Raw genomic sequence first — 23,972 nt, forward strand, 5'->3', positions numbered from 1 at the left:
TATTTTTGGGTTGGAGAGTGTAACTATGGAAAAGAAAAGAAAAAGAAAACTTGATACACCCTCAATAAGTGAGCGCCATATATTATTCTTGATATAATTTACTACATAGTCGAATAAGAATCAAGACTTTATTTATTATAGTCTCAAGATTCATGGTGACATACATATATATTAAATTCTAATCACGCACTGCAATTAAAATTGCAGCCCTGATTATTTGTGAGTGTATCACATTGATTTCTAGCCTCCTCTTCCTCCTCCAGCCACGGTAACGCAAGTCCTTGCAATTTTGCCATTTGCACCTAGAGGATAAAATCCGCCGTGCAGGGATTCATTGCCTGTTCCGTACACAATCCGCAAGATCTCAGGTGGCGTCCTTGCATACGATAGCGAATTCACATCCGCTGACAGAACGTTACTGGTGGTTTTATTCTCAGCCCCGAGCGTTATGGGTACTCTGATGCCTTCATCTTTGTTGCCACTCTTGCCCAGCGTGTTCCTCAGCGCCGATATTCGGTTCGTGAACTCAGCCACCGTCAGGCGATATGGAAGCACGGTCTGATTCCCTCTTTCATACAGTAGTGCGCGTATCACTGCATCTTGTCCGGCCTCAACACCCAAAAGTGATGCGACCAACTACATATTATCATATAGTACATATAGATATAATTAGATTATACGAATTGTAACGTGGAACTCACGTAGGCTTTTATTTTGTACGTTTTAATAAACGTATGGAGATAATTTCAATACGCATGTGTTGACAAACGTATGGAATAATTTCAATAAGCATGGCCATAACGTACTGCGCGAGAAGCAGGGGCGGTGAGGTTTGGAAGGGTGCCAACATAACCTGTGAGTCCAACGTAAGGGATCAAATAGGCTGCCAACAAATAGTTGATTGAGTTTGCATACGGGTCAAATGGAGGTATTAGAGTGAAGCCCACTGCTTCGTCAAACATTTTTGCGAAATTCTGACGGCTAAGATTTAACAGAGGCCTTGGAAATCCTCCTACTGCTCGAACAATTGCTCTGCAAATTTATCAATAAATATCGTTGTTATTTTAAAAAAAAAACATATATCACGAGCAGTTAGAAGTGGAAATCAAGTGTATAAATTAATTATACGAACATACGCAAGGAAATTTTAGTTCAAGTGATTAATAACATTTATGCCTAGAGATGAATGGACGGACCTGATATGACCAACTTCTTGATAACCGAATTCCTCAATGATACGAGCATCGTCAAGAATGTCGAGATTGGCCTTACGAGCACCAGCAGGAGGCGGACCTCCTTGAGCCAAATTTGGACTGATATCGTCGAGCCCTTTGCCAAGAGCACCATGCAGAAAAAACTCAGCCTCCAAGAATTCCAAGTTCAACGCAAACTGAATCTGGTCAGTGTCGGTGGCTTCATGACCTGAAGCAGTCATGAGCTGGAAGCTGAGAATATCCAATGCAACAAGAAATACAAAGGCACGACTGAAACAATAAGATATTGAAGAAGTAGCCATTGCTAGCTACCAAAACTTGATGCAATATCAATCAATCAATATTAGAACAATTTATATATTGAGTGAATGAAGCAAAACCAACGTGCATGAATTTATATGTTTGCTTACTACCAACTCCTCCATAATTTATTGCACATAAAAGTAAACGTAGGGTGTACAGGGTAGGAAAAGTCTAGCATTGTGACTCTGCGTAGGGTATGGCCTCTGAACTCAACCCCTATCTTCTTAAAATTAATGGATGAGATTCTTTGTCAATAACCTAGGGCAACAATGTCAAGTTTATTAATCGTTTGTTTGACAAAGTTCATGTGTGTTAGCAATGCTTAATCCCGTCCCGTACTCGATATTTTTCTCCTCAAACAGGGGTCCCACATGCCTAACTTCAATAAGCAGCCTTAATTTTCATACATTATCAACACAGTTGGTGTCTATTTTAATTTCCACTTAATTGTGTGGGCACAAATGAAACTGTACGAAAAAGATGGCAGGTCGATGAGATAATGACGACGACCCATCTTCGAAAACCCAATTAGGTTAGGTACCGTAGGTAGGTGTTGTCCGATCAAAAGCCAACTGTTGCTTGCTTCGGCTCATCGTCAACATTGATAAACATTTTGAGAGGATCTTGCTCGACGTTAGCAAATGATAAATGAATATTGTGGTGTTTATATTTTTAGTCAGAGAGAACGTTATTGTATTTGTATAAGGAAAGGCCATGGTTTAAGTTAGGCCTCAGAGCTATTCCAGCGGGGGAGCCCAGCCCGAGGCTGGGGGGGGAAAAAAAAACTTGTTCCAGCAGATAGCCCAGGCCCGGGAGGTGTGGGACCCACCAACTCGGGCAGCCAGCATCCACCCACATATTTGATTTTTTTCCTGTTGCCACGTGGCGTTGTCTAGGCTCTCCGATCTGATTTTTTCCTCCAATCCAACGACAGCAAATTTTTTTGCAATAAAATACTAGAAAAAATTCTAATTTTTTTTAAAAATACCCAAAAATTAATGAATTTTTTTCTATAAATACCAGCCAATTTTGTTTTAAATTTATCTGAAATTTGAAATTGAAAATTTTATCCGATTATGAGATATGAATAGTATTGACACGTAGGAACCCTAAAATCCAATCCGAAAATATTATCCAAATTAATTATTGTGGTAAAAAAAGTTGTGAAAAAAATATAAAAATGAATAGTAATTGCCCTTTGCCATGCAACGGGTGGAAACGGAAAATACTATTTGCAAGGGCAACTACTATTAACGTGAATAGTGGCTGTCCTAGCTCCCATTGCCATGGCTAAGGGCAAATGGGTGGAGTTACTCTCAAGGCCCATCAACGCTTTCCTCTGCAGTGCTACTATTTCCCTTCTCTCTTTGTAGGCGTTGTTGGGATCGTTGCATTCTTTTGGCTCTTTAATATTACATTTGATTTTTCGAACCCAAACCAAAACAGGAAAAAAACAAAAAACCGCAAGTACATACTGTACAAAAGTGATCATTTTGAGACTTTTAGCTAAGTTGTTAATAGTAGTTATCTATGTATTTAGGTTCATTTAGAAGTAATTTTGGAAGGGCCAGAATCACTTATGAGGAGGTGCTTTCCATATAATCACTTTAAGTGATTATATTGAGAAGTGTTATTGGTCTATCCACTTAAAGTTATGTGTTTGAATATGCCAACAGGGTTTAGCTCGGTGGAAAATTACCTTAACTTGCATGTTAGTAGTCTTATGTTGGAACTCTCATGACACCTTAGTAGTGTGTGTGTGTGTGTGTGTGTGTGTGTGTGAGAGAGAGAGAGAGAGAGAGAGAGAGAACCCTCCCCCTCCCCCCCTCTCCTTTTATAGTTTATACTGTCGCTTGTTTAAAAAAAATGTGTTTGAATCCTCCTTTTCCGAATTTTTTTTTTTTTTTAAAGGTAAGAATTTAATGAAATAATCCAATTACAAGGGGTTGACAAACTTAAAAGCACTTGGTATAATTTTAAATATATATATATATATATATATGTCACGTACAAACAATTCATACAATAACAATTCGTAATTCATTATTACAATCATTGATTGAGATTCATAAACACAAACAACATATTTATAACGATACATATATTGGTCTTAGTTAATGATTTATGTGCTAGCTTAGAGACAAGCACTGATTGGGTGGTCTTATAAATCATCAAGAGATACTTATATATATCTTATTTTCAACAAAGCGCCTTGCAATTTTATTTATTTTTATATTACTCCATTTACTTAAGTTTACAATATAAATAAGCCATTTGCAAATAAAAATACTAGAAAATCAAATCTCACTAAATCAAAATATGAAAAATCGGTTTTAGTGCAAAATACGATTTAGGCTGAAAATAATGGCCTGGCTTATTTGATGTGTAAGGAATAAAAGCCGCCACAGACTCATCGTCCAGCATGAAAGAACCTAAGATCAATCCTTAGATGTTCAATCCACTATGGTGTTATATTTGGTTTATGTTAAAACTTATTGAAAATTAGTCTATGGAGCTATGGTTCTCTAGAAAGACTATAAAAATTGTAAGTACATAATCACGCTAATAACTTTAGCTTTGAAAAATTTCTGGTTCAGCTAATAATCATTAAGAATCAATGTTGCCATTTGCACCTCGAGGATAAAATCCTCCTGGCACAGGCCAGTTGCACACAGGATCTCAGGTTGTGTTCTCGCACGACAGCGAATCCAGGTCGGCCGACAAGACGTTGCTACACGTCCGATTCTCAGCCCCGAGAGCCTCGGACACTATGATGCCTTCATCTTTGATGGCACACCCGCCAAGCTTATTCCTAAGGCCAGAAATTAGGTTGGTGAAATCAGCCACTGTGAGTCTGTACGGAAACACCTTCCAATGAGCCATCTTATACGGCAAGGCACGTATCACTGCATCTTGTCCAGCCTCCACCCCCAAAAGTGATGCCACCAACTACGCACAAATTAAGAGTGTTAATTAATAGTTAATTACTTCGATAAATAAATACTTAAAATTAATTAACTAAAGATTCTTACTCTACAGTTAGTTGGCTCACTGAGGTTTGGAATGGTGCCAACATAACCTACCAGTCCCACGTAAGGGATGGCATAGGATGCGAGCAGATAATTGACTGAGTTTGCATACGGGTCAAATGGAGGGGTCAACGGGCCCCGCTGCTTGGTCAAACAGTGCTGCTAAATTCTCACGGCTCAGGTTTAACAGAGGCCTTGGAAATCCTCCTATTGTTGTAATAATTGCTCTGAAAATTCATCAATAATACAAGTCGTTGAGGGGATTACAAGTATAATTAACAAGTTAATTACAATTAGAGAAAATTATACCTGAGATAACCAACTTCTTGGTATCCAAATTCTTGGATGATAGGGGCAACAAGAGGGTTGAGATTGGCCTTGTGACCACCAATGGGAGGGGGCCCACCTAGAGCCAAATTTGGACTGATAAATTTAGGTTTTAGTAATAAAAAAACGTATTTCATAAATAATTATATGCTTTGAAAAATTTAAATTAAAAACAGAGAGAGTAGAGAAAATATAAGGAAAAGAAAGAAAAAAAAAAGATAAAGAGAGGAGAGAAGAGAGAAGGAAAAGAAAGAAAAAAAGAGAGAGAGAGAAGATTTTGAGAAAAAACTAAAGAGAAGGAAAAGAAATAAGAATGGAGAAGAGAGATGGAAAAGAAAGGAAAACACAAAAGAAAAAGAAACATTATAAATACTAAAAGACATATGATAAAATCACAAAGTTATTTGTAGCATGGTGGATAAGGTGTTTGAGAGAAATGAGAGTGGTAGGGCAAAACCCTTTTGTCCATTTTGCTTCATTTTTACAAAATTTCGGGTCTAGGTAGGTTTATAGCGGGTTAGCGGGTTCCAAACCCACCCGTCTCGAGCCAAATTTGGGATCGATAGCATCGAGCCCTTCGCCAAGAGCACCATGCATAAAAACTCACCTCCAAGAATTCCAAGTTCAACGCAAATGAATCAGTCGGTGTCGTTGGCTTCAATGGGTGTGTAGTAATTATTATTAGGAGCTGATTAAGGAGATGAGATAATATTCAATGAGTGGTGATTACTGGGAACTAAAATGAGTGTAAGTTGATAATAGGAGTGGGGAAATCCATTCCAATAATGCAACAACAAAAACAAGGGTAGCTCTACTAGCCAAGTAAGATACTGAAGTGGCCATAGGAGATGTGTGTGATACATGCATACCAACCTTGTTTATATATATATATATATATATATATATATATATATATATATAGAAATGCAAGTCCCCTTGGGGTGGGGAATATAATTTTAAGGGACTTTGCATTACCAACTTACTTATAATTAAAGAAATCAATAACCTTAAGAGATATTTAGTCATATACCCATTTTTAACATTAATAATATAAATAAACCTTACACCATTTAATTTCTATAAACAAACAAAAAAAAATCCAAAAAATGACAGCTGGCTTTATTGAATTTAATTTTTATTATTAAATTATTTTGATGCCCTATTGAGTGTTTTGTGTATTTTTATGAAGTTTTGAGGTTGAGCTTAAATTAATGGCAGTTTTGTAATTTATAAGAAATTAAAAGCCTCTTTGTTATGTTGTAAATGAGTTTTGAGTGTGTTTCTAAAGTCCATTTTGTATAGGATTTTTTTTATAATTTGGTATAATAGTAAATCTTCCTAATTTTAATTAGTACTTAATCAATTGGACGCAAATGGCCGATTTGGTAAAAATTTGCTCACTTTACTGAAAGAGTACTCATTGCCATTGTTGTGAAATATAGCATCTAATTAGTTAGTGGTTTGGTGTGTGTATATATATATATATTATATATATATTCACCTAACAACCTTATCTTTCACCTAATTCTAAGTGGTCACAATCGTATTAAGGGTAGTAAGGTTTGATATCTCACCACGTCACTGACTAGAGATACGAGATTCAATCAAGTTGTTGAACAACTCGATTAACAAGATGCATCAGTCCAAGCTGCTCACTGGTAGGTAATAACGTTCATTCTTTTACACAACGAATGCGTGGAGATTAAGAAAAAGCTATCTAATCAGAAGATGGTCCCTTAATGATGTTCTGTTAAGGGGTCAAATGCTTCTTAAAATAGCAAATTAATGCATGTTTGAAAAGAGGGCGAATTTTACCTAAAATAGTCCACAAGTGTAACTTCTTAAACCACCTCTCAAATACTTTTTCTGGGAGGAAAGTAAAATATATTTAAATACAATAATCAATCAATAAATAGGGAGTCAATTTTAAGAGCTCCTAAGTTGAGGAGAAAGAAAGAAGTGTATAATTTAATGTCTAAGCTTTATTTAATGAGTATTTCAAACCTTTATTTAATGCTAACTATTATTATTTGGCTTTTAATAGAATGTACCAATAAAAAAAGAGTTATAGCATTTTATGAGCTCTCTAAATTAGGGAGTATGGTTGGAGTTGAAATTTAATTTACAGAGTCATAAAATAGCTTTTTTATATTTTTCAAATTTTTAAAAAATAAATAGAGAGTATCATTGTGGATTAGCTCTAAATATAAATTTTAAAGTGGTGAGCAAAAATGCTCCAAAATATTGATTTTCTGGTGAAAGTCTAAATCATATATTTAAATACAATAATTTGACAACAATAAATACAATTTTAAGAGATGGAAGAGAAGTTGTTGGAGTTGCATTTTTATCAATTTGTCTAGAGGAGAGAGCGTGGATGCTCTAATCCAGTAAAAAATGGCATTGATTTGCATATTAGTGGTCTCAGATTCGAATCCACACATGACATCATAAACCCTTATCTTTTGTAATTTAAACTATCATTTATACTAAAAAAAACCTATTAAGGAGAATTTAGTCAATTAACTATTCATACAAGCATATATATCATACTATCATGTATGCATGAACCAACACAAGATCGGTTAAAACTGGGAGTGAAATTCCCAAGACTTTTTAACAAAAAATAAATATAAAAAAGTCTCTAAAGTAAATCTTCAAAATCAAAATTCTAAATTAGGCCCACTAGAATTTTGAGTTAGAGGGCACGCTTAGCAACAGTTTTTATTGTGCAATAACACGCTTAGCACCATCCAAAGTGTTCTTGAGTAACATTGCAACAGTCATTGGGCCGACGCCTCCAGGCACAGGAGTTACCCATCCAGCAACCTTACATGCTTCCTGGAAATCAACATCTCCCACCAATCTATAGCCTGACTTTCTACTCGAGTCGTCTATTGCATTTGTGCCGACATCGATGACTGCAGCACCTGGTTTTATCCAACTACCCTTGATCTGAAATTCAATAGATACGCTGATAAACAAAAATTTAAATAGATTTTTCATCGATTTAAAACGTATAGGACAGACAGAAATGATGTTTGCTCCACTAACAGATGTCATGCCAGTCATTTCATCGAAGCAATGATACAACTTAGTGAAGAGACGCATTGCCTTACAACTTCGCAGTAAAAACGATGGAAGTACCAGGGCCCAAGAATTTCCTTTTTCCTTCACTTGGGATGAATGGGACGAAACAACCAAGTATACCCTATTCTCTTAGTTGCATTTCAGTTTTCTTGAAGTATATAACTATGTACAAGTTGTGTATACTGAAAAATATGGAGCTGTTAGTATATGGCATCTACTGTTATGTGCTAGTATTTATGGGTGAAACTACCTTGGTCTTCAGCACTACTTTTAACTAGAAATCTCATGGGAAGCCAAACAAATATTAAACGAGATAAAACTAATAAGACAATGTTACTCCATATCAAGGAACAACAATCTGTGAAATACCTACCATCATTGCCTGCCCTGCTGCTGCAATAATAATGTCCGCTTCACGAATGATACTCTCTGGATCATGAGAATGAGAATGGACTACGGTAACTGTAGCATCTGCTTTCAAAAGCAGCAACGAAACCGGCAATCCAACAATGTTACTTCTGCCCACCACCACTGCCTTCTTTCCCTTTATGCTTATGCCACTCCGTGACAGAAGTTCCAGACAGCCCTGCAGAGAAAACTATCTCATAAAACAAAACCGCTGACTGCCACATGAAAGCCTCTCGCAGCTTGATATATGTGTGTGCGTCTGCATCTATCTGTGTTTGATTTGAATACATAACTCAATTGTCTTGCCTTGGGAGTGCAAGGAAGGAATAAGGTTCTCTGCCTTTCATTGCAAGCTTGCCAATGTTGAGAGGATGAAAGCCATCGACATCCTTGTCAATGCTGATTTCACTCAACACTTTCTCCTCATTTATATGCTTTGGCAACGGAAGCTGAACTAGTATACCTGCCAACAAAATAAAACATACTTTCACGACTAACAAATGAAGATTTAGCACTGGTTTCACTAAGCTTGAATTAAAAAATGGGTAATTAACAAGTGAGCCACCATCATTCAAGTAACCAACCATGTACATCGGGATTGGCGTTTAATTCATGAACTTTGGCAATGAGGTCAACTTGGGACACATCCTCAGGGAGGTCAATGTCCAAGGATAGAATGCCGACTTCAGCACATGCCTTTCGCTTCATGCTCACATAGCTTTGGGAGTCCTTTCTGTTCCCTACTATCACTACTGCCAGTCCCGGAACCTAAATCATTGCATAATTGCGTTGTCAAAATCCATCCACTAAGTAATTACAAAATTAAGTTGAGATAGAGCAGACCTTGCCATATTTCTGGGAGAGATGGCGGACTTCCTCAGCAATTTCGTTTCGGATGGTCTGCGCTATGGCTTTGCCATCGATTATCGCAGCCTTGTGATCTGATTGTGATGCCATTGATCAACCACTCACTCAGTCTTGAAGAGATGAGGGTTTCTGATGAGGAGGAGCTCCAACCTCAATGTGTTACTGTAATCCACTAAAACAAATTATTCACAAATGATTCCAATTTCCAATTGCTACTTGATTCCAGATTTATATTATCACAAATGAAAGGCAAACTAATTATGGAACAGATCAAATCCCAAGCTGCTAGCCTTGGAAAGCCATTCTCTTAAACAAAACTAATCCAAAAAGGAGAAGCTAAAAGCATCCGCAAAAATTTTCTCTTACCTTTGCCGATTCACGGAGTTATTGGTTGGTGGGTGCTGTCGTTGCCGTTGAGTAGTAGCTGCGGTTATGAGAGAGAAAAGTGTGTGTGAGAGAGTCTGAGACAAGGGTAAGGGGCACTTTGGGATTTTTAACCCTGATTTTTTTTACTTCTTCTTTTTTCACAAAATTCTTTAGATGTTGAAAATTACATTAATACTCCAAATGACAAAATTAACTTGAAAGATGTTTTACCAAAATTTCTATGGTATTTTGTGACATGTATAAGGTTCTTTTATATTTGTATTTGTTATTGTGGCTGATAATCTTTGTATTTAATTTATAAATACAATTATCACTTTCTCTCCAAATAAAAAATAAATAAAAAACTTGAAAGATTAGTTGCAATCAACACCCTATCGAAAACCCCTTATGTACTTCCCTATTTCAAATTCTTTGATTTTTATATTGTAAAATTCGATTTTCAAACTAAAATGTTTGGTTTGATAATTGATCTATTTATTTTTTGGGAGTTTCACTAAAACACCCAAAATATGGGCTGAAATTATAAAGAAAACTCAACATCCAAAACACTTTATAAACACATCCAAAACCCATCATTACACACACTCAAAATTCATTTATAAACACACCCAAAAAATATACAATTGTTGATTTTGGATGTGTTTCTATGTTTAAATAGTGTTTGAATTTTTTTATAAATACATATCTAAGATTGAGTTTATTATAAATTTGTATTATTTTTTTTATCATACCAACCGGCAGTTTTGATAACAACAAATTTATAACTTCAAGTGATTAAAAATATTTATTCATGCAATCGAGCGCATGTATTCAAATTTTCCCCCATCCAATATAGTTGTATTAAGAAAAGGTCGCAGTCTTAATATTTATTATTGTGATAACTAAGATTTTTTGTGTGTGGTGGACGAAGATGAGGATGCTAATTTATTGATATTTGTTATTGACCTAGAACACGAATACCAAAAACCAAATATAATTATCTAATAATATTTTACTCAAAATAAGTTTCAGCGGTTGAGTCCAGTTCCCTTCCCTGTATGATATGATATGGCTGGTCGGTCGGTGCTGTTCTTTGGGCTGACGCTGATGTAACTCGTAAATTTCATGATTAATCTTTTCAAAAGAAGATATTATTTCCTCTTTTTTTTAATCACAAATTATCTGAGAAAGTAACCAAATTCAAATTAGTGGGTTTTTGTCTTTTTGTCTGAATCCCAGAAACCAACCCGTGTGAGAAACGTATTTCCAAAAGTAACCTTTTTTTTTCTTCGTCAACAATAAAGATTAAAGAAATTTTTGGGGGCACAATAAGTAAAGCTTTGTCAAATTTGTAATGTGAACTGAAGCAGCTGAGGAGAGAATTGAAGAAGAGAAAAGATCGAGGGAAAAAAGAAGGAGAAGGATGAGTGGTGGGGAAACCGAAGGGGAGACGTTAGAGTACACGCCGACATGGATTGTTGCAGCAGTGTGCACTGTGATCGTCGCCATTTCTCTGGCACTCGAGCGCCTCCTCCACTACGGAGGCAAGTACTTGAAGAAGAAGAACCAGAAGCCGCTCTTCGAAGCCTTGCAGAAAATTAAAGAGGAGCTTATGCTGTTGGGCTTCATTTCTCTGCTCCTCACTGTCTTCCAAAACGTCATCTCCAAAATCTGCGTCGCCCACCAAGTAATGGAGCATCTGCTGCCATGCAAACTCCCCAGTGAGGAAGGATCAGCAAAACCCACTTCCCATTTCGGAAGGAGGAAGCTTTTCGCTGAGGAATCGTTTGAGATGCAGATCGGTTACTGTGCCAAAAAGCATAAGGTACCGTTGTTATCAGTTGAAGCTTTGCATCATCTGCATATCTTTATCTTCGTCCTAGCCATTGTCCATGTGACCTTCTGTGTTCTCACTGTTGTCTTCGGAGGGATGAAAATTCGTCAATGGAAATCTTGGGAGGATTCGATCGCAAAAGAAAATTATGATTCAGAACAAGTTCTCAAGAAGAAGAAAAAGGTCACCCATGTCAACCAACACGCTTTTATCAAAGCCCATTTTCTGGGTATGGGTAAAAATTCAGCCTTTCTGGGTTGGGTAGATTCTTTTGTCAAACAATTTTATGCATCTGTGACGAAATCAGATTATGTGACTCTGCGACTGGGTTTCATCACAACCCATTGCAGGGGAAACCCCAAATTTAATTTTCACAAATACATGATTAGAGCCCTTGAAGATGATTTTAAGAAAGTGGTTGGTATAAGTTGGTATCTCTGGATATTTGTGGTCATCTTCTTGCTGATGAATATTAATGGCTGGCATACATATTTCTGGATAGCTTTTGCTCCCTTCGTTCTTCTGCTTGCTGTGGGAACTAAGCTGGAACATATAATTACCCAATTGGCACATGAGGTTGCTGAGAAACATATAGCCATAGAAGGGGATCTTGTGGTTCAGCCATCAGATGACCACTTTTGGTTCGGCAAACCCAAAATTGTCCTCTTCTTGATCCATTTCATCCTCTTCCAAAATGCTTTCGAAATCGCCTTCTTTTTCTGGATTTGGCTGCAGTATGGTTTCGACTCGTGCATAATGGGACAAGTGCGTTACATTGTCCCCAGGCTTATTATTGGGGTGTTCATTCAGGTGCTCTGTAGTTACAGCACTCTGCCACTCTACGCCATTGTGGCACAGATGGGGACTAATTTCAAGGCGGCAATATTTAATGAGCATGTGCAAGTAGGGCTTGTTGGTTGGGCTCAGAAGGTGAAGAAGAAGAAGTCGCTGGAAGCTGCTAACGATGCCTCTGGCTCTGGCTCTGGACAAGGCCAAGCAAGTTCCCATGGTGGTGGTCTTGCTTCTAATATGGGAATTCAGCTGGGAAAATTTATCAACAAGGCAACTAAGCAGGAGGAAACTAAGCAGGAGGAGACTAAGTAAAAGTAAATGTAACTTTGTAGAACTAGATTTCGGATTTTTGTGTGTGTGTGCTCTTATAATTATCAATAGCTAGCTGGACAATAATTTGCAGTTGATACTGAAAAATCCAAAAAAAATTTGTTGCGAAATAATTGTCTTGGCACGTTCTGCATCTAAGAGTTCTTCTTTTATTAATCAAAGCAAATACATATTGCATATGTGCTGAAAGATGTTGATATCTTGGCAATACATTCATATGTTACATCACACATGTATAATTACATGAGTCATCGACTATCATACAAGTTTCCAAATTTCAAGAATTTTTTTTCTGTTCATCCTCAAATTCTATCATACTTGACAAGTTTATTACAAGCAATCAAAGCTTAAGTGTGGTTCCATGACCCCAAGAACATGAGAGTCTTAATTGGGTCTTCTGCAGAGGAGCTCCACCTTCGTCTCTCGATTGCCTTTGAAATCAAGAAACCCCTACCAACACCATTCTGAGCTCCATGCCTCGCCATAACCAGCATGGCGGCCTTATAAGCCTGCCTGAGCCTTTCTCGAAAACCTATCTTTGATTCTTCACACAGAGAACTCTCCCCACAGATGTGTTGGGGTTTCATTGTTGGTGATAAACTGCGTTTGTAAGGCCAAGAGGATAAGATATTAGAATTATTCATGGCCTTGCCTGGGTACTTATAGAAGAAAAAAGGGCAGGAACCTGTCGATGTGGCCAATAAAAGATGCTGCATGATTGATATGGTGACCCAATTAGATATAGACTACAGTGTAAAATATTCATTATCTTGTCTGCATCTCTTCATTATCTTAAATCATAAACAGATGCTTTGATAAACAAATTGTGCATATGACAGAGATTGAATCCAATGCCATGTTACAGGAATATGTGCTCATTGTGCTTCTGTCTGATGCCAAAATTGATAGCTGAGTGTCATTGGAGTGATATCATATCATACCATATTCCAATTTTTAATGTGTTAAGACCTTGTAATAAAGATGCCCCTTTCAAATCCGAATTTACTTTTTACCAGGCTTAGATTCCAAATGTTTCAATTCACACTTGAGAGTGAGGAAAATGTTGATGGGAAGCTATCAAACTAAGATGCTTTGACTGTGCAAAGACAATCCACTTATGGCTGATATGCCAACTTCATTCCAACTCCCCAAGATGAAATGAGTGGAGAGAGAGAGAGAGAGCCAAAGAGGAGGAGGAGGAGGGCATAAATTGACTCTCAAATAGCACCAAATCACCATCTGTCTCCCTCTCCTCCTATCTCTTCTCATCTGATTGTTGATTTTTCAAAAAGAAAAGTTTCTGGATATTTTCTGCCAGGAAACCGAGCCTTTTCATTCTGGGTTTTGGAGACTAAATTATTGGGCCTTGAAGCAAGTCCTCTCCTCCACTAGTCCATGCAAAACACCCAAGGCTGGGTTGAACACAGCAAGCTTGCCCACATACAACAGTTTGCCTTTCTCACTGGGTTGTGTTAGTTTATAAGCCCAATCTTGTTTGACAAAGTACAGAGAGACTGTAATGAGGAATTACAATGAAGGATTATAACGCAGAGTTACAATATAGTCATATTATTGGGTGCCTGGATTGAACCCTCGACATAACTGTAAACATAGCTCCCTATATCCATGATATTGGTTTAAATTCTGCTTTTTGTTATCCTTTTTTTCTTGCAAGTTTTTCTTGCTTTCTTCCTTTTGTTCTTAATTTTCTGATCCACACAATTCAGGTAAACTAAATGAAAAAAGAGTACATTCAATAATTATTTTTTGATGAGAGAATTATAACCTATCTTCTTATATTATAAATTCGGTGTCGTTTTGGCACGAACCAACTTCAAAGTAGGTAGGGCTCAGTCAAATGCTCTTTATGGTCGGTTAGCTGGGTCAAGAATCAAGAGATTCATTATCCAACTGGGCTGGCTAGTGGGTGGAATGGGAAAACTACTTGCCATACTTGTCTTGTGTTGTGACCTATATTGTGAGGGCAACGCCCAGCTAGCTAATTTAACACCACTGATATAACCATCAATACTTACCTGCTCAACCTGCTTAGACTTATCTTCCAATGAATGCCTCACCCTCCCTCCTACTTCCATTTTCATGTTGGTTTTACACCAACTAAGCTATGGCCATTGTAACATAACAGAGAATGGAAACGCACTAATATCCACCCAAAAAGAAACTCATTTTCATGTCAAGTATAAAAGAAATGCGTAATATACTTGTTGTATCATCACCAACTAGCTATTAGTGTAATGATACTTCTCTTCCTAACATTGAAAGAAGTTGCAAATTCGAATATCCTTCCGTTCATCCAATATACATGAATAACGTAATTAGGATATGTTACAGACTGAAGAAATATACATCGGATTCATTTGCTTTTGGGGTTGGATTCTCTTTTCATTCTTTCTGATCTTTATAATGAATAGTAGAGCATTTGTCGTCCAAATACGTTTCCCTTTAACATGAAAATATCTTCAATTTGTCCCTTTTCGAAAAATGATTTTGAAAATCATACAATACACAGAGCAATGCTAGATGCAGTGATTATAGGGATTGTGAAATTAAGTTTCTTTCTTTCTCGTGTTTTCATTTGGTGGTGGGGGACTTGGGTTCAGGGAAAAGGACTGGCTTTCTAGATTCTACCAAATCATACTCTACCAAAGAGGGCCCAATAGATCATCATTTCATTCCATATTTTCATATCCAGCATATTAACTAAAGAAACCAACTTTTAGTAATCATGCAACTTATGATATATATTAATCCAATGAAAGAATTAAAGTTGACCATTGATATAAATTAAGTATAATTGCAGAGCCAGAGGCAGTCATCTCTTCTCTTTGACCAGCATGTATCTTAGAATTAACGTCCATGTATGCATAGAGCTTTCTGGAATCTGATCAAAAAGACGAAGCCAGGGGAAAACTTGGCAACGCATGACTCTTGTGGCTGCACTGTTAATACTGAGCGTAACATGTCTTAACTAACTGGCTTAACCTGTATTTACAGAAGTTTTTATATATACATGAGGACATGAACTTGCCTTTCCATTTGTTTATGACGAATATGTGACAGGATAACCATTCAAGTTCTCTTTTATGTACCGGAAAGAGGTATAATCCAATGTGAATATTCCGAAAATTTTGATAAAAGGTGAGGTTGAAGTTGAGGCTAGAGGGTCAAAAAATCATGTATATATATGGCTTCATAAAGTGATCATGACTGTAAGATATTGGCATATAATTTTAAGGTTCTCCTTTTTAAATTATTCTTCTTCTTTTTCCCCCCATTAATTTGAAGCAAAGCTCATTCAAAGAAGGTCAGCAGAGAATGATTTTAGCTGTGCAACTATAGAAGCATCGGGAATTGGAGATTAGATTTACATTGATTCTTTGTTCCACAACTTCCACTCCACCAGATATATTTATATCTTAGGGTATTGGTCCCCATGGGCATGCATGCATGCTTGCCCTGTTGTGAGCCTCAGAAAGAATAAAAGATATAAAAGCTTAAGACAACAGCACCAAACAGACCATCTATCTAGCTTTTCATTCCAAAGTGGGAGATGTACCCCTCGCATAATTGAAAGAAAGATCTTTACTGTCTACCACTCTACACAGACACCTTAGAGCCAAAAGAGAGAATATGTACTGCGATATGCTTTTCAAAAGCACTTTGTCATTCAGCAAATTAATTGAAAAGACAGTGTAGCTAGCTAGCATGCATTTTGATTGTGATCAATTTAGAGAAACAGAGAGAGATTTCATAATACAAAAATCTACTTTACACATCAGGCTGAGGGGAAAAGGAGATTTTACGCAAACCCAAACTAGTAAAAAAGCTATAGCTACATACCTATATAATATATATATATATAAGTTATAACAAAGACCAGACCCATTAATTATTACATGTTACAAAATTAATCCTCTCTTCCCCCCAAAGTACACACATTATATATATATATACTAGTATTTAATACATTAATTAGTTCTACGTACGTACGTAGACATAACCCTCATAATTCTAATTCTCACATAATGCGACACCCACTTTCGTCTTCGTCGTGGTCGTGGTCGTCGTCCTCCACATAGAATGTTTCGAAGGAATCGGACGGCAGAGCGGGCGAGTACATATCCGGGTGAGAATACGTAGTAGAATGCATGGCATCAGGAGCAAAGTACGAAGTAGCTGTACTCGTAGGATAGGCCGTATTGTAACTTAGCCCATACGTTGGAGGCAGATAGTACATTGAGGAAGAGTATGGGCCGGGGTACACGTGCTGAATTGGTGGGCCCATATTCATGGAGCCCATCGCTTCAGTCACCTCATGAGCAGCCACAGACGGCACAATTCCGCCTCCCGGAGCATCACCAAAGACCGTGTCACCGGGGTTGCCACCGCCGCTGACATTAGTAGAATTACCATTTTGCCCTTTCTTCTTTTTCTTCTTTTTCTTCTTTTTAGCCCCAGTACTTGCACTATTTCCGCCACCACCAGCAGCTTCGTTACTTTCGTCACCCTCTTTCTCCGACTCACCACCATCATCAGCATCATCACCGCCGTTGATTTGATCAGGTTGATCACCATGGCCATCGTCATGATCACCATCTTTTTCAGTACTATCTGTGGCCTGCTTTTCTTTATTATTATTCTTTGATTTGGATTTTTTGGCTTTCTTAGTTTCAGGCCAAAGCTCGGCGTGTTTGCCTGACCTCAACAGCTTCTTGAGAAGGGTCTCTGCCTCCACGTTGCCAGTAACCGTCACCTTGTGCTGCTGAGAATCAACCGTCGTCATGTAAACCCCTGGTGATCACGTCAACAATTAAACACAAATGATCATGAATTACAACTTGATTTAGTGAAGATATATAATAACTATGGTGGTCACGTATCATATGTACTCACCTTCAATGCCTTGAAGGACTTTCTTCACTTTCTTCTTGCAGCCTTCACAGTGAATTGAGACTTTCAGGACCCATGTCTGCAAAACAGAGGAGATAATCAATCAACTCAATTCATTTATAGGAGGAACATTTTGATTTGGGAAAAGGTTTTAGTTGATAAAGAAAGCAACTGAACTTGGTTGATGAGAACAAAACTATTATACTTATTAATTATACCTGGTATTTTAAGGATCCAGGAGCTTCTTCAGCTGGTTTTGTTGCCATCTATCTATAAGGGGGAGAGAGAAAGAGAGAGAAAGAGCTTGATGAAGTGGAGAATAAGGAAAGTGGGAGGTTTGAGAGAGAGAGAGTGTGCGTGAGTGTGCTTAGGTTAGGGAGTGGGGGAAGGATATAAGAGTAAGGTGGGAGCAATAAAAAGTGGAAGAAAAAAGCAAGAAGAAGGCATCTGATGGTATTGTCATGGTGTGGATGCCACATCAACTCCCCACCCAATGAACCACTAAAGGTCTGACACGTCATCAATATCACGTGACCCTACCAACAGCTTACTGCAGCTTCACAAACTCCAATTCACATACTTTATGGTTTATATTTCTGTATGCGGGTTAGGGTAATGAAAGTCATGTAGACTTGATCCAGAAATTTAGATAGATATTAAAATCTAACTCTGCCCTGCCTGCCCGTGAGGAAAGATGAGATGATCAGAGCCTTTTCAGTTCATTGTGAGGGAGGAGGAGAGGGGAGAGTCCTGTGATCCTGTCCTATGATCCTATCCCTCTCTTCTCTTTTCTTGTTTGTGGCTTTGCATTAACCCTTTTGGCTTTTATTGCATCTTTTGCAGTTATCCATGAGATCTTTACTTTATATTATAGGGCTTCTTTACTTACTTTTACCGAGAAAATTGACCCAGATAAAAGCCAACCTCCCTACCCACCTACCCCTCCCTCATCATCATCAACATCATTTATGGTTATGGGGCTCCCTCCATATATATTTATTATAGGGTTGCTGTTCTGTAACTTTTCCTAGGCCTATAATATTCTAACAAGTAAATCCAGGCACACCAGAGCAAGTGCTAGAATCCACTGGACTGAAAGCTGCTCTGCTTTGCTTCTTTACTGATCTGAAAAGCTGCCCTCATTTTGCATGCAGAGTATTGTACCTTGTTCGGTTTGGTGGAGTGTCAAGGTGATCAAATTATTGAGTTATTAGAAAAGAATAGGGCAACTTCCTTGCCTCGGAACCATGCCCTTATGCTTTCTTTCAATTAACTTTCGATGGGTTTTTGGACTACTATCGGCCAAACAGTAAAATCAAAAGGTACAACGAAAAACTATTTTTTTTTCTTTAATCAAAGCTAAAACTTAATTCCATGACGACACCCCTCCAGTGAGCTATATATTATTTAATAGGCCAGTGGCAATAGCTCTTGAAATTGATAGTCCATAACGGAATCACCTCTTTGAGACCTTATACCAACACCAACCTTTGAACACCCTGTACCTAATGTAGTTGATGACTGATAACTAAAATGCATTGCCCACTTCAATAGGGTGGCCAAACCGAACCAATTTGAGCGGTTTGGTTCTGTGTTTACACTACAAAGAGTGTACTTTTGAACCGAATCAAATCGAACCAAACCATAACTAATATTATACTACATGCTGTCCTGCCTGCTTGTTCAACAGGTGAATGATCTAAACTGATTTAATTTCACAAGAGTAGCATAGTAAATGGAATGCTGCCTTCCTTTCGTATAATGCAGGACATGCAGCTTTACCATGAAAAAAAAACAGCTAGTAGTTAACTGTTAATGTGCTTGCCAGCAGTGCACGTCTCTGCAAATCAAAAGGCAAAAGCGATATACAAAAGATAACAATCAACATTCTCAAAGGCAACTGGAAGAGATCAAATGATTATTACTAAACAATGGCACCACTTTTGCTTACAGATTATTTTAGAACCAGAGATATCATATATATATTTCTCTGCTTTTCTGGCTGATACTCATCAAACGTAGAGGCCAGTCTATATCAGTACATACAAAAAATTCCATATCGTCACAGCACACAATACTGTAATGGGGCTTCACTTATCTGCACTTTATACACACCAATGGTTTAGCCATGTCTTGAACACTGGAGTGACCTGTGACTGCACTTAGCACTCAGAACAATTCCTGCTTTTGTGCTTGTTGGCATACAAACGGGGCCATTATCAATTAAAATTTAACATGGTCATCCAATCTCAGAAAACAAATTTATAAACTTGACTTCCTAATGCGTTCCAAAATATCACCGAAAACGACTTGACTTCCTTTTGTACCCGACCACCCTTTACATTTCAACACAACGTAAAAAAGCTTTAACATCACAGGGTTGTGAGCCACATTATTATTCTCTACTTAATCTATAAGAAACATAACAAATCAAAGCTCAACCAGTATCAAGTTATGGAACAGAAAGATAACCTAGAAACATAACAAATCAAAGCTCTAGTGCAATAATTTTAGACTGCAAACACAAAGAATCATTCTTCATTGTTGCTACAGAAGACAATGTGAAGCTTGTTCTATCAAGGACATAGAGGTTTAGATCAAGATCTCAACACGTACAGTTCCAAGGTTGCTACAAACTCTCAGTACTATAAACTTTTCTGAATATAAGAACACCTACAATAATGGAAACAAGAACAGACGCGGCTCCTTGTCTAGAAAGCCCAAATTCAGTCCATGTCAAGGGCTTTGTAACTTCAAATAGGACATTCTGAAACTGTTCTTTCAAATCCTCCAGTGATCCAGTGTTATCAATCACAATGTCTGCCCTGGTCCTTTTTAGATCAAGTGACATCTGAGCATTGATCCTATTTTGAGCATCATCCTCACTTGTTCTGTCCCTTAACATGAGTCTCTGGACCTGTGTTTCAGGATCAACCCATACGACAATAATGGGCTTTGTCCATTTGTCCATCTTGGCCTCGAACAACAGAGGGACATCAAGAACAATAACCTTAAACCCCTTCATCCATAGCTTCAACATTTCCCAAAAGATTCCAGATGATATGTAAGGAGCTAGTAGTCTACACGAAGATAAAAACTGGAGATTATAGCTGATATGATAGTAACTTGTGCTATAAACTAATCCAACACAAATTCTCATAGTGATACTAGAATATTCTGAGCCTGATAAAATCCAGGAAATTTTGACGAAAAGGAATTGGCATAATTTCTCCTGCATACTCGTGAATCTTGACCTGGATGAGTCAAAACTCAACCTGAATGGTAATGTTTCACAACCATAAAGGAGTATGATCCAATGGCGACTACCAAGAAACACTAGGTTTTTAACAAGCACCCAGTAGATCCAATGGTGACTACATTTATAAAGGAGTATGTTATACCCAACTTCACTAGGAATAAGTTGAATTAGCAGTAAAATCCTAGTACGAAAAATGATTAGACTATGGTCTTGTATACAGCACAAAAATAAAAATAAAAATAGAAGTGACTCTAAGTGAAATCGTGCAAAGAAAACCTGGAGCTATTTGCAAAAGAGTACGTACCGGTTCAAAAGTTGGCGCTTTTCAGGATCAGAGAATACAATTTGCCCCAGTTTAGGCCTATCAACTTCTCCATCAGGTCGTAAAATGTCCTCTCCAAATGCTGAAACAACCTTTTTCCAGCCACCAGTGCCCTTCTTTAATACATCCTGAAACCAAAAAATGATCAGTCCTTGAATTAGATGAAAAGAATTCATTGCCATCCAACTTTCATGATTGTCAAAATTAGAAAATTCAGCTTTTGCCCATCACTTACTCGAGCAACAAGATCGGCGTCAACCACTGGAATGCCATGGGTCTTAAAGAGATTTGAGACGGTACTCTTCCCAGAAGCAATTCCACCAGTCAGTCCCACTATCCTCATTTTTCAACTTCCTATGGTCTTCTGCCTTTTCTGTTAGCAATTACTGAGATGATGTCCACAAAACCTATTTGCAGGGCGGTTCAAAATGCACCAAAACATTACTCTCCAGAACACCATTTAATGAATTTTTTACTACAAAAATTTATGTCAAGGAAAATTACTGAAACACTTTAGATCATCTCCAATATCATTGAGGCTAGCCATCCTTTTTCCTTCAGCTATTTTGAGTATACAGATGGAACAATGGAGCTCTAATGTGCTCCCCATCAAACTCTCAAAATTAAAGACTTGAAATTTGACTCGTTAGAAATGAGGAGCTTTTGTTGCTCCCTGTAATTATTTCAAACTTTATTCTATCAACTCATCCAGCTATGAGAATCGAGGATATTGAAAATAAGTGGAGGTTTTGTAAACATCTTGGAAGCCAAAAGAATTAGAGAGAAAAAAAAAAGTTCGCACCTTGACGGCAGTTTTTATTGCATTTTCTTACTTCTGATTATAAGGATTACAAAAAGAAAAAAGTTGCAATCTTTTTCTTTAGTTCACACACAAACAAACAGAACCTAAAGCATAAATTAACATGCTTTTAATATTCGTAGCAAACCAAGTTAAATAAAAAGATATGGGGAGGAATTTCTAACCTCTGGCGATTGGCGTCCTCGTTGCCAGTTGGAGACTTGGATTGAGAGAGAGAGAGAGAGAGAGAGAGAGCGAGACGAGACGAGAAGAATGAGTAAAGGAGCGGCGGGGAGGGAAGTAGATCGACTCAAAAGTCAAGTTTAATACGATTGTTTCACTTTGAATAGCAAGAAGCGCATCTGGTGTAGTGGTATCATAGTACCCTCCCACGGTACTGACCAGGGTTCGATTCCCTGGATGCGCATTATTATTTTTTTTGACCATTTTTTCGTCCGCTGCTATAAAAACAAAAAAATACAAAACCCTCCCTGTGCACACTGAAATTTCGTTCGTCTGTGCTCTCTGTTCTCAGATGAGATGAGACCACTTCCGCCGCTCAGCTCTGCAACAAGTCGATTTCTCTCTCTTCTCAGCAACTGCTCCTCTGCTACTCACATCAACCAAATCCAAGCCCAACTCATCCTCCTAAACCTCCACTCAAACACCACCATTGCCTCCCACTTCATCTCTGCCTGTCAATCTCTTGGCCTCTTGGATTTAGCCCACCTCCACTTCCTAACTCAGCTTCCCAAACCCCATGTTTTCATTTGCAATTCTCTCATTAGAGCATTCTCTCACTCCCACACTCCTCGTAATCAGATTCATAATCACATCCCTCTCTCTATCTACATCCACATGCATAAAAGCTCCATTCTTCCCAATAACTTCACCTTCCCTTTCCTTCTAAAGTCCCTAGCTGATTCCCACGACTTCAAACAAGGGCAATGCTTGCATACCCATGTCTTAAAATTGGGTCATCTCTATGATATTTACGTGCAAACTCGTTATTGAATGTCTATGCATCGTGTGGCCGCATGGAGTTTTGTCGACAGGTGTTTGATGAAATGCCCCAGAGAGATGTTGTGTCGTGGACGGTTTTAATAATGGGGTACCGAAACTCCGAGAATTATGATGATGCCTTGATTTCTTTTGAACAGATGCAATATGCTGGTGTGGTCCCCAATCATGTGACAATGGTGAATGCTTTAGCTGCTTGTGCAAATTTCGGGGCCCTTGAGATGGGTGTTTGGATACATGACCTTATAAGGAGGAGTGACTGGGATTTGGATGTAATCTTGGGAACTTCTTTGATTGATATGTATGGAAAATGTGGTAGGATTGAAGAAGGTTTGGCTGTTTTCAATAGCATGAAAGAGAAGAACACCTTTACTTGGAATGCACTTATTAAAGGGCTAGCTCTTGCTAAAAATGGTAAGGAGACAGTTGGGTGGTTTAAGAGGATGGAACAAGAAGGGATCAGAGTAGATGAAGTGACTTTAGTTTCGGTTTTAAATGCTTGTAGTCATTCAGGGTTGGTAGATATTGGTAGGCAGATTTTTCGTTCCTTGAGCGATGGGAAGTATGGATTTTTGCCTGGGGTGAAACATTATGCTTGTATGATTGACCTGTTAGCACGTTCTGGGTATCTTGAAGATGCTTTGAAATGCTTAAGAGAAATGCCTTATGAGCCTACTAAAGCTATTTGGGGGTCATTGCTGGCTGGTGGTAAAACTCATGGGAACTTGGAATTGAGCGAGTTTGCAGCTCGGAAGCTTGTTGAACTAGAGCCAGGGAATAGTACTTACTATGTTCTGCTGTCTAATATTTATGCAGAGATGGGAAGATGGAATGATGTTGAGAAAGTGAGGGGGATGATGAAACAGAAAGACCTTAAGAAAGACTTGGGCTGTAGTTCTGTGGAATTTGAACCCTCTGACCAAGTTACTCAACTGTTAGCACAATAAGTCACATTGTATTTGCAAGGGATTCTATTATTGAATTGGGTTGGGTTGTTTCCATTTCACTGACTACATCAAGTTTAGTGGATGGTGAATGCTCTGCTTGCAGCTTGGTTATCTTTTGAATTTTAGATGAAGACAGTTGAGATCAACTGGATAA

General features: G+C 38.0%; 6 protein-coding genes, 1 non-coding gene and 1 pseudogene across 8 annotated transcripts; 3 read left to right on the forward strand and 5 right to left on the reverse strand.

Moving 5' to 3' along the window:
* Positions 1-40: 40 nt before the first annotated feature.
* On the reverse strand, positions 41-1,755 carry LOC103333955 (ferritin-like catalase Nec2). Its single transcript, XM_089053805.1, has 3 exons — positions 1,197-1,755; positions 807-1,032; positions 41-636 (listed from the first exon to the last, which is right to left on the reverse strand). Exons 1-3 carry the CDS (start codon positions 1,514-1,516, stop codon positions 241-243), a joined length of 942 nt encoding a protein of 313 aa, XP_088909931.1. The 5' UTR covers positions 1,517-1,755; the 3' UTR covers positions 41-240.
* Positions 1,756-4,195: 2,440 nt separating this feature from the next.
* On the reverse strand, positions 4,196-6,300 carry LOC103333902 (ferritin-like catalase Nec2; annotated as a pseudogene). The gene is made up of 4 exons (XR_016128114.1): positions 6,275-6,300; positions 4,856-4,969; positions 4,550-4,773; positions 4,196-4,466 (listed from the first exon to the last, which is right to left on the reverse strand). The product of XR_016128114.1 is annotated as a ferritin-like catalase Nec2 (transcript).
* A 1,156-nt stretch (positions 6,301-7,456) lies between these two features.
* On the reverse strand, positions 7,457-9,745 carry LOC103333901 (bifunctional protein FolD 2-like). The gene is given in 7 exon segments (XM_008236815.3): positions 7,457-7,828; positions 8,337-8,549; positions 8,678-8,700; positions 8,703-8,834; positions 8,956-9,139; positions 9,215-9,400; positions 9,605-9,745. Coding segments are annotated over 6 exon segments (897 nt in total). The 5' UTR covers positions 9,329-9,400; positions 9,605-9,745; the 3' UTR covers positions 7,457-7,597.
* Positions 9,746-10,777: 1,032 nt separating this feature from the next.
* LOC103333900 (MLO-like protein 1) lies at positions 10,778-12,739 on the forward strand. Its single transcript, XM_008236814.3, has one exon. It carries the CDS (start codon positions 11,028-11,030, stop codon positions 12,540-12,542), a length of 1,515 nt encoding a protein of 504 aa, XP_008235036.2. The 5' UTR covers positions 10,778-11,027; the 3' UTR covers positions 12,543-12,739.
* Positions 12,740-16,307: 3,568 nt separating this feature from the next.
* Positions 16,308-17,872, reverse strand: LOC103333898 (uncharacterized). Its single transcript, XM_008236813.3, has 3 exons — positions 17,690-17,872; positions 17,475-17,550; positions 16,308-17,372 (listed from the first exon to the last, which is right to left on the reverse strand). The coding sequence occupies exons 1-3, from the start codon at positions 17,735-17,737 to the stop codon at positions 16,600-16,602; spliced, it is 897 nt and encodes a 298-aa protein (XP_008235035.2). The 5' UTR covers positions 17,738-17,872; the 3' UTR covers positions 16,308-16,599.
* Positions 17,873-19,952: 2,080 nt separating this feature from the next.
* On the reverse strand, positions 19,953-22,191 carry ATCOAE (dephospho-CoA kinase family). The gene is made up of 4 exons (XM_008236812.2): positions 22,037-22,191; positions 21,288-21,459; positions 21,035-21,180; positions 19,953-20,551 (listed from the first exon to the last, which is right to left on the reverse strand). Exons 2-4 carry the CDS (start codon positions 21,393-21,395, stop codon positions 20,101-20,103), a joined length of 705 nt encoding a protein of 234 aa, XP_008235034.2. The 5' UTR covers positions 21,396-21,459; positions 22,037-22,191; the 3' UTR covers positions 19,953-20,100.
* Positions 22,192-22,207: 16 nt separating this feature from the next.
* Positions 22,208-22,278, forward strand: TRNAG-CCC (transfer RNA glycine (anticodon CCC)). The gene has a single exon. It is a non-coding gene; the product is annotated as a tRNA-Gly (tRNA).
* Positions 22,279-22,357: 79 nt separating this feature from the next.
* On the forward strand, positions 22,358-23,960 carry LOC103333924 (pentatricopeptide repeat-containing protein At5g43790-like). The gene is given in 2 exon segments (XM_008236840.3): positions 22,358-22,848; positions 22,851-23,960. Coding segments are annotated over 2 exon segments (1,425 nt in total). The 5' UTR covers positions 22,358-22,391; the 3' UTR covers positions 23,819-23,960.
* Positions 23,961-23,972: the final 12 nt, after the last annotated feature.

This window comes from Prunus mume, linkage group LG6 (assembly GCF_029339155.1).
Source record: "Prunus mume cultivar Tortuosa linkage group LG6, ASM2933915v1, whole genome shotgun sequence".
NCBI classification, from domain to species: Eukaryota; Viridiplantae; Streptophyta; class Magnoliopsida; order Rosales; family Rosaceae; genus Prunus; species Prunus mume.